The sequence below is a fragment of the Bactrocera latifrons genome, unplaced genomic scaffold (genome assembly GCF_001853355.1).
Source record: "Bactrocera latifrons isolate USDA-ARS-PBARC rearing strain unplaced genomic scaffold, ASM185335v1 scaffold_36, whole genome shotgun sequence".
NCBI lineage: Eukaryota > Metazoa > Arthropoda > Insecta > Diptera > Tephritidae > Bactrocera > Bactrocera latifrons.
This window is the reverse complement of record NW_017537001.1, coordinates 1,610,560-1,621,396: the sequence shown is the minus strand read 5'-3', so window position 1 is coordinate 1,621,396 and position 10,837 is coordinate 1,610,560. Positions and strand designations below refer to the sequence as shown.

The following is a 10,837-nucleotide window of genomic DNA, read 5'->3' as shown; positions in this document are numbered from 1 at the left end:
CTAATATATAAAACAAAATCTAATTTTTGTAATTTTGCTTAAAAGTTGTTTTATAATGTTATTACCATCTGGCCACATCGCTATTCTACTCACTCGTTTGCTTCGAACGATTTTATGAAATTTTTAAAGGGCTTTTGATGTTTTTATATTCCCTCATATAACGGAAGTTTATAGCAATGCAATATGATATAGATAGTAAGCAGTGGTTATGGACAACAAAACATTCAGAATGACGTAACGAACAGAGGTATCTAATAAACTATAACTTTTATATGTTAATGCGAGGATATAAAAATATCGGCCCCCCCCATTCCTCGGGATACAAAAGTGCTTAAAAGCTGTGATATGCATCAGTTGGAAAATTTGACTATAGGAATGGCACAATTAGAATTGAAATTTTGATGCTTGGCCAATTCAAGGGGTCAGTAGGGTAATATTAAAAAAAAATGTTTTTGTTTTAATTTTTTTTAATTTTCTGTACGCTTATACCCTTAGAATTAATGTAGAAACCAACTTTACCATTGGAATACCGCTCGACGCTCGGAGTGCACAACTAAAACTTTAAACGCGTTTTTCTCCAAACACACTTTTTTAAACTGACGGACATGATTCCGGTCGAACTACTCAACCGATTTGCTTAATTTTTTTTTAAATGATCACAAAACGCCTAGCTATCGTCCCTTTATTTATATATAATTTATTGACAATGTTATGATAAAATGCATGTAAAAAAGCATGGGGAAAAATTAAAAAAAAAAAGTTAATTACTTTTTTATTTATCAACATTATTTCATGATTCTAGTAGGACGATAACCATTTACGTACTTTTTAAGATTAATTTGGGTTTTTTGTTCCAGATGATGCAAACATGGGAAATCGTGTCCGCCAGTGAAACATCGCATCTCATTCACCCAGCCATTCCTCCGACAGATGTCATCAAAAAATTTCGAAAAAATTTGTTTATACACGCCACGCCACGATATACCTCATGATATGTGAAAAAAGTTCTATTGTAGAATAAAAATTTCTATGAAAAAAAATGTCAAAAAATACAGGCCCGATTACTATACTGACCAAATCATGTCGCAASTACCCCTATTATACCTGAATGAAGATATAGATTGTGGCTCTTYGCTTAACATTATGTCGTATAAATACTATATGGAATGGATGAAAACTTTTCAGTCGTTTACAGCAGGTCTAAATGAAGCTTGATAAACACGTTAAGTATTCGAGGTTATTTAATATCCGAAATGGAGACTATAATTTCGTCGTTTGATTACAGGAAACATTTTCAAAAATTTGCGACAAAGCCTAATATCCGACCTACGTCTTAGAAGCAAAGTCCTCTCTCGACAAACAAAAACCAAACTCTATAAGTCACTGATAATACCCGTCCTGCTATATGGTGTAGAGGCTTGGACGATGACAACAACTGATGAGTCGACGTTGCGAGTTTTCGAGAGAAAAGTTCTGCGAAAGATTTATGGCCCTTTGTGCGTTGGCCACGGCGAATATCGCATTCGATGGAACGATAAGCTGTACGAGATATATGACGACATTGACATAGTTCAGCGAATTAAAAGACAGAGGCTACGCTGGCTAKGTCATGTTGTCCGAATGGACGAAAACACTCCAGCTCTGAAAGTATTCGACGCTGTACCCGCCGGGGGAAGCAGAGGAAGAGGAAGACCTCCACTCCGTTGGAAGGACCAGGTGGAGAAGGACCTGGCTACGCTTGGAATATCCAATTGGCGCCACGTAGCGAAAAGAAAAAACGACTGGCGCGTTATTGATAAGTCGGCTATAATCGCGTAAGCGGTGTCTACGCCAATTAAGAAGAAGAAGTTTTAGTGCTTCCCTACTTCTTTACAAAACATAAATATATAGTAATTGAAATAGAATCGTTCATAAATCAATTTGTTTTATAGAATTCATACATTTAAATACAAATGTGTTGATTAGTCACTCAACCGAATTATATTTATACCTTTTGGTTAGTAGCCCGTTAGCAACAAAAGGCTTCATATTCTCTAGGCGAAAATAATTTTTAATCGCGACAAGCAAACATATGTTGGCATTAAGTGCATAGCCACTTGCATACATACATATATACATCGCTATATATATGTATTTATTGCCAAAAGCAGATGCCTTATGACAGTCAGCCAGAAATTGAAATTCTGCAATGTTTAGTATTTATTTCTTTTATTGTTATTGCTTTTGAAAGGAGGTGGATTTATAATAATTTTTGCTTTTATTAACAAATTGCAATATATTACTGTATATGTATATATTTTCGCCTGAAATGCAAAACAGYGTATCTTGAAAATCGCTGTCAGATATAATAGCCAATATATAACCAAATATCAGGTATAATAACCACTATATAACCAGTTTTATAACCCAAACAGATATTTTGTTATATGTATATACATATATCATCACCTAAAATGCAAAACAGTGCATAATCAAAAAAAAATCGAAAACCGCTACCAGATATATTAACCAATATATAACCATTTTATAACCAAAACTTTGTTTAAATTTGAGTTKTTCCTATTATATCGTTTTTCCCGCGCCTGTACTACACTTAATAAAAGTGATGTTACATTATTTTGTATTTTAGGTGACGGTATACATATATATGTACATATAAATTTGTATTTCTATAGATACACATGTATGTACGTTCAAAAATTTTAAACTGCTGGTAAACAAGTATTTTGTTTGATTGCTTGCTCACATGATTGCTTTCGTTTTTAATAAATTAAATTTGGCGTAGAACAGTTAACCCTTAAAAGATGATGTGGACAATATAATCCTGTGCATAAATGTAGGAATACATTTGTATTGTAAATAAATCTCATTCTCCAAATAATTTGAATGCTTTAAAGAATATAAATTGTCGCTTATGATTTAACTTTTTAAACCTGTAATAAAAATAACAATAATAATGGATAYAAATTAATAAAAATTAATAAGCATGAGAATTTTGCCATTAAAATCTGGTTTTAAAGCAAACGGCGGGTTCAATTTGACCTTGACAAGTTCAGACTGCGCTGGAGCAGTGACTTCAAATGATGATTCAATTGATATTTATTCAATCAGATCTTAAATTGTGTGAAAATATAAAATATATGATTTTTTTAATTAGAATTTTCATACACATAAAAAAAATATACGAAATTTATTCAAATGCTTCAAAAAGCAGTAAACGAGTATTGTCTCTCAAATAATTAATATAGACAGTTCAACGAACAACCCGAAATATTCACAAAAAAACAAAAAACGCTGTCCTCATTCTTTTACTATAAAAACTAGCGGAAGAGTGATAGAAGCAAAATTGCGACATCGTGACGCAATGAATTTAAGAATGAGCAGAGACAGCGTAGAAAACCCGACAAATGGCTTTTATATTGTAAACAAAATTAAAAATTATTAAATTACGTTACCGCTTGCATTTTGTCGCTACAATCTTGGTTACCGCTATCACAGCCGAAAYCAAAAAAAGTAACGGTTCAAATTTGGCATAATCTCTATCTTTATTATTTTTGAATCASTCCAAGAGATTTATGACATAGTAAATATTTCACTGATTCGCTCTTACGATCTCTGTAAAAACTTGACAGTGAAAACCGGAAAAATTGTTGATAATAAAATATTAAAAATTAGTTTTATTAGTTTGCTTTGCAAAAAAAAAATATATTTTTTTGGAATAGAACCACATAAATCTAATTTTTTTCTAGTAGCTTGTTAAATGGTAGGCATTCAAACACCCAAAACGCTWAGTTATTCGGTATTTGTTTTTCGTACATACATTTTTAAGAAATGGTTTAGTAGAGATCACTATAGCACACAGCTGCCATATAAACTCAACGATCTGAATCAAGTGCTTTAATGGAAAACTTTTTCCATTTGACGAAATGTCTTCAAGAAATTGTTCAGATCGAATCTCTATAGCATATACATATGTATGTATGTATGTAGCTGCCTTACAAACTGGCCGCTCAAWGTTTTTGTAAGAAATCTGTTGTATTTGTGAAGAGCATTATTATTTGTTAATTTTTTAACTCTTCTTCTCCTCCTTCTTATATATTGAATAATATTTATCTCTTAAATTACAAACATTAGTTTTTCATAAAAATTTCATTTCACTTACCGAGCATATGAAGCCAAATACGATTGTAAATTTCTTAATCGTTGACGTTGATGTCATTGTGTTTTTGTTTTTGTACTTTTCTTGTTTTTAATTTGTAATTATTATCCGGATATTCCTATTTTTAAAGAAACTTGTAATTAAATTTTGAGTTAATTATTGTTTGATATTTTGTTGACACATTTAYTAAACCACAGTGCGTTGCATAAGTATTAGTACTGTATAATTATTTTGCGGTTTTGTCATAAACGGTGGGCCTGTCGTAAATATGACAGACTTTAGTTGGTGATTTTAATTCATTAATAACAGCATTACTTCATTGTGTTTAATATTATGTAATACCAAGGCTAGGACAATACTGACTACAAAACACAATCAAACCCGGTAAATGGCCAGTATTATGTATTATATATACTCTCTTTAAAATATTAATAACTGACATGAATATCACGTTCAACCGGGTTTAATATTGATTTTGTAAAGCTTGAAGMGAGTCTGGTTGATTTCTCAGACCAATGACTTCAAATAATCTAACTAGAAAGAATCTAATGTGTTAGATCACAACTTCTTGGAGGCCATTCCATGTGCCACTTTCTTGAAATAATCGAATCTCCAAACTTTTCTCGCAATAATTCGGTTCGTTCGACAGCACCCCCGTCGTAGTCCCGTCTATATGGAACCAGACGTTGTTAAAATCAACTTTATTCAATTGCGGCCATAAAAAGGCGGTTATCATCAGTCTATATCACTCCATTGACAGTATCGGTCACCAGCTTCATTTCGAAAGAAGTACGGATCGATAATATCACCAGACCCAAAACCAMATCAAACTTTCAATTTAAGTGAATGTAACGGTTGTTCAACCGACACTTAGAAATCATAGCATCACTATTGGAAAATCCGTTTTAATAACATAGAGCTCAAGAATGATAGATATAGAGAATGGGTCAAGTTTTTATCGTTACTTTCTCCGGTTTAACAAAAAATTATCCACTGAGAACTATAAAAGTATAAACTTTTTTGTTTACAATTTAAAGACCATTTGCCAATTTTTCTATGTTGCGTTTTCTACTTCTAGTTTTAGACGACATAAAAGTGAATTCTTGTTTCTATTGTTTTGAAGGAGCTGACGTGATCTCGAACGATCAGATATGATACATCGCTTCAATAGCGTGAATCTTAGAGGTGTATTAGAGGACCCGCTCGTGGATATGCTCTCTGTGCAGAGAGAGCACACTGTACTAGTCTCAGGTTCCCGGAAGACTCGGCTTGTCAGGCTCCTACACCTGGAGTGAAGAATTCTCATCGAGCGAAACTCGAAACGCGTACCAGAGTATCATTCCACGTGGATTACATTCGAGTAAACAATATGACCTTGACCTGTTGCCGTAGCGTACCCGACTTGTTAGAAGAACTCTTCACGCCAAGCGGTGGAGTCAATGCCCGGCATTTCACTATCCAGGTGACTCGAACATCTCATGCCTTAGAGGTAACTTAGTGGTTCCTTTAAGAACCAGAAGAAGAGCCCACCCTCACATAGGTCATCCGGCGCAAACGAACGCGAAGATGGCAGCTGATTTGCCTTATATACACAAATTTTGCAAAACGCTCAAACAATTTCAAATTATGTACACATATGCTCATTGCATTTTCACTACTTATTATACACATTCTCTCTCTGACACAACGTCGAAAAGGTTGAGAGCATAGAAAGCGGACAATTATGCTGAAATTTGTTAAGGTAGTTGTTGTTGGTGTGAGYTCCAAATTTCAGGTAAACACTCTTTTGCGGCATACATATGTGTTTACATATTCAAGCCGTGTTTGACTTTGTTTGGTGTCTTCTTCTTTACAACGCGCTATCTAACACTGCCACCAATAACAAAAACAAGTACGTATTTATTATTTTTTTTTTAACTAATTGGCAAACAAGTCATGCCGCTGCAACAAGTCGCTGCGCTCTTGTCTTTTTTAAATTCTGTGTATGCGCTAGAATTTCATTTAGCTTAGCATATTAATTATATTTATTTKTATTTGTTCAAGTATTAATTATATACATATATAGATATGTATTTGAAAGCATAATAATTCAACTTTTTTCTACAACTGCAAATTGCAAATACGGCGAGAAAGTTATGTTTTAGCCGCTGTTCATAGCATCTAGATATGGAAGTGCACTGTTTCCAGTTACGTATGTATATAGATCAACAAGTTTTACTCTTCACTTTTGATTTATCTCATTATTTGAGGTAAGTCAATTTAATTTAAAACCTTTGAGTTAACTTATGCGTATGTAATATTTTTTCATACTTTTTAAATTAAATAATGCCGCGTGCACAAAATATTTTAATCCTTTATCGCTTAATTTTAACCGCAAACTAAAAAATGTTGCGCTAAATTTCTGCTTTCCACCTAAAGACAATTGAGAGAGCGCAAAACTCAGCGTTGCCATTGTACGGCAATAATGAGTAGTATGTTATTATTTTGATACATTTTTAAAGATGTGATTTGAAATCTTGGTTTTTATGCTACCGAATTTTTGTGGATCAAAGTTGGGTTATCAAAAAGTTATATTAGCGTAGATTCCGATTAATGGGGCATAGGGTCAATTCCGGTGAAGGAAGGTTCCCATTTTAATGATTATTCTTTTTTGGTGAAATCGTTAAAATATTTTTCTAAAAGTAAATGGTGTATTATAACAAGACATTTATGCAATATTTGCTTAAATTTGACGCTTGAAAATACAGGTATAAAAATCCCAATAAATACATTCATTTTGCTCCAATCGGTGTAAACTTATTCATAAAATTCAGTTGCTTTGCATTATTTTAGTACGAAAAATAGTATACCACATAAATATTCGAACACATCTGGCAAAGTGGTCGATTAATTGATTACCTGAGTRGGCAAACAATGTTCACTCTCACAGCAGACAAATATTCTCAACACCGACATTTGGCGGCAATTCTGCAGTGCAAAATCTATACACACATTTGCAAGTTTCGAAAACAGGGTAGAAACCAACAATTTATCCTATACTGAGTTCCCAAAAAAGTTTCAAAAATAAAGTCAYCCCTCTCCATAAACTTCAACAGTAATGAAATCGAAATTCTCAATGTATTTTTAATACAAGGAGGAGTTTTTATTATTTTATTTCAGAAATTATTCAAAGACGATTTTAAATTTTCACTATTTTTTGATCAAGCTAATTTCAAAAAAATTCTATAACGTTAGCTAAAGTTAGTTACTTATGTTTATTACATGTACATATGTACTTAACTCAAGCGATATTAAGTTAAAATCGCTTCGATTCTTTGTCACGACTGATAAGAAGAACCAAAAACTCTTCTCAAATAATTAGTGCAAAGTCCGTTGTGCCAGAAGTAAAGTTCGCCTTACTTGTTTGTTACATTAGTTATGTATATTGTATGTATCTATGTGTGTTAATAGAATTCTAATAAAATATCTTGAAAACATGCGCTGCACAAACATTTAACACTCTCCCTCTGTTTCTCAGTGCGAAGCTTTTACTTCTATTACAAGATATACTGGAGCTTTTGAACGAAAAAAGCTCAACTTGCATAAAGGTTGTACTCCAAATCAGATAGGTTTATGAAAACACATTTGCACACAACATTGTTTTTTAAGCATGAAGAAAAAGTTGGATTAAGAAGCTTTTAATTGTTTAAAATCCGTTTCCTATATGTATGATAAACTATCGGTTTGTCGATAAATCTAACTAACGTTTGGGGATTTCGATGTTTATTGTTATTGGAAGACTGAAGTCAGTGTGTAGCAACGAATATAACTTTAAACAATCGGTAACGGAGATTTAAGCGGAGATAAAGAGATACTCAACTCTTCTGTCATTGGAAGTTTGACCTGGACCGGTTAGGTTTTGACATTTAGCAATTGGAACGAATGGAACGGCCAGATTGAAATTCTACCAAAAATATATGTGAACGAAGGGATTTGTCGCCGCCGCTCATGATCAGTAATCAACAAGTAAGGAATGTCTAAATTCGGATGCAATTGAACATTTTATACTCTTGCAACTTGCAAGAATCAAACCCAGGGAAATACTTTAAAGTGTAAAGAATATCATACAGAGTATAGTCAGCGGGATGTTCGAAAATCCTAATATAAGTTATATAGAGACTAAGCCAAGTTTTCGCTCAAATTAATCTATTTTAGTAACAAAGATACACTGTTAAGGGTAAAAGACGTCCTCTTATTTTTATTGGGATAACTCACATATTGGCCGATATATCGATACAAAGTCACCCGGAAGTTCGAAAATCTTAATATTAAGTATATAGGGGCTAAGGGAAGTATTGGCCCGTTTCAACACATTTTTGGCATACCGCTGGCTTTACCTGATTATCAGTGTGTGATACGGACCCCTGAATCATTGCATAGTCACTTAAGAAAGTATCCGAGTTCTCCTTCACCTTATACCCTATATATTAGTCAATATGGCCTCAAAAAATTCTAAATTAGTTGACTTTAAACAACAATTACCGGTTTATTGAGGGAGTATCTTGAAATATTAAACTACATAGCGTAATATGGTATCTATGACTTTTGACGTGTCGAATATTGAGAAAGACAGAAAATCTTGTTTGAGAGGGCTTGTCAAAACGTGCATAGTACTGTTGACATCTCTATATTGCATTTTTTCACACATCGGAGATTTGGTAGATATTATTGGATCTAAACATTTTGATAATTAAAATTGGTACAGAAATCAAATTTATTCTGAAATTAACTTTTAAATGACAAAAAAAAAATTTTTTTATGTACAATTAATAACGAATCGCCGTTTTGGGTAATACAGAACCCGAATTGCAGCCCTTATCGTCACTCATATTCAACAGTAAAGTTTATTGCAACTTTAAAATGTAAAATTAGGCCAATCGATGCAAATGTTTGGTGTGCTTGCATTGCTTTGCCATCACCAAGGCAATGAATGACCTTATTGCCATCAGCATGTTGTCGTTGGTAATATTTGTGGCACTTGCATGCATACAACTACACAATTGTTGTAGTTTAAGGGTTGATTGCAACGATTAGAATAATAACATCAACAATATTTCGAAAGAGCTTAAGTCGATTTAAGCTTATTTAGATGTTATATTATACAAATAAAAATCGGGACAAAATCATTCTATTTATTTCAACGCAACTTAAGCTTTCTGATCATACGGGATGGTTAACAGAAACTAACAATGTCGAGTCCCGTAATCATTTCGTTATAAAATCAAAAATTGCCGGCAGTAACTTAAGTTTACTAAAGCTGCTTTAACAAAATATCACACTGACAAAATACAATATTTACAAAATAATCCACACTACTCGGATTTCCTTGTATATGTATAATAAATGCACCCTATACCTTTGTATTTCAGTAAACAATGAAAAGTTCCGAATGARTAATAGTGGCAATAAGAGTTGTTTTCGAGGCTTTMACTTTCGATTGTCGCTGCCAAAACAACTAAAGCTACATATTGTTGATGTAATTTGTATTCGTTTAKGTATTTATTGAAGTTTGTATATAATCAAATGGATTCTTAATAAATAGTGCAGACCGAAGCTATAATCCTCAAAATKACGAGTGTATGTAAATAGTATTGTGACAGTTCATAATTTTAATTAATTAATTTTTAATTAATTGTTATTGTTTGAGCTATTATTAGGTCCACGCAATATAATTAAATTCTAATTCTAATGCAATCAGCAAAAGCTGTTTTACTAATTCGACTTAACTTCGGTTGTATTGAAGTTATAATAATAGTTATATTCACAAATAAAAGTGTCCATAAAAGAATTCAGTATAGCAAGGCAGCATATTCGACGCAAAAATGTTGCCGAATAAGTAGCAGCTGTGTATCTGCAGAAAAACATCTGTGCCGCAATATTGATGCAATTATTTGTCGCTTAAACATCGTCATATTGTAAAATTTAGTTTTCCAAATAAGTTCAAGATTTTGACCGATCACTTTGCATGGCAGCTATAGGCAATAGTGTACCGATATCAGCGTTTCCGACATATGAGCAGTTTCTGAGGAAGAAAAGAACGTGTTTAGATCTCAAAAACTAAGGGACTAGTTCAGGTATATTAGATGGACCGTCTCACATGGCTAAATTGACTCAGCTCATCTTGCTGATAGCTTATGTATATGTATATAAATTTTATGCGGTCTCCGACGTTTCGTTCTGAGTTTTACAAAATTTCGTGATAAAAAAATGCCTGCCTGTTCTTAAACTGACTAGTCCGGCATTCAGTAAGAAAAGTCAGATGTACCAGAATAAGTAGCTACATTTTTCATTTTTACTTTCTACAACTCAAACGGCTACAGCTAAAGCATATTTTATACGAAAATAGAATGGAAAATGCGAAAGTCTAGTTACCGAATACATTTTTTTCGAATCGAGTTGCAGAAAAGGGGCACAGAATCAATTTTCCATTTTACTTAACATCCTCTGCATACAAATAAAAATTGTAAAATTCGGTTTTTTATCGTTTTTATTTAAATATTCGTGTTTTTTATGGAATTTCAAGTTGAAAAAGGTTTTATAATTACTTTTGGATAAGTGGATTTTCAAAAAAATGGTACGAAAGGTGATTGATTACATATAAATATGTATGAATGTATTTAGGACGACACATTCACGCTC

At 32.8% G+C, this 10,837-nt stretch overlaps 1 protein-coding gene across 1 annotated transcript in view; it reads right to left on the bottom strand.

Annotated features, from left to right (window-relative positions):
- The window catches only part of LOC108971780, a 24,514-nt gene extending 17,973 nt beyond the window's left edge, over positions 1–6,541 (bottom strand). Inside the window, exons 1-2 of the mRNA XM_018938056.1 lie at positions 6,470–6,541; positions 4,163–4,277 (exon numbers count right to left, since the gene is read on the bottom strand). Coding sequence (XP_018793601.1) covers positions 4,163–4,219 — 57 coding nt within the window. The 5' untranslated portion in view covers positions 4,220–4,277; positions 6,470–6,541. The remainder of the gene's footprint in view (positions 1–4,162; positions 4,278–6,469) is intronic.
- Between the last annotated feature and the right edge of the window lie 4,296 nt (positions 6,542–10,837).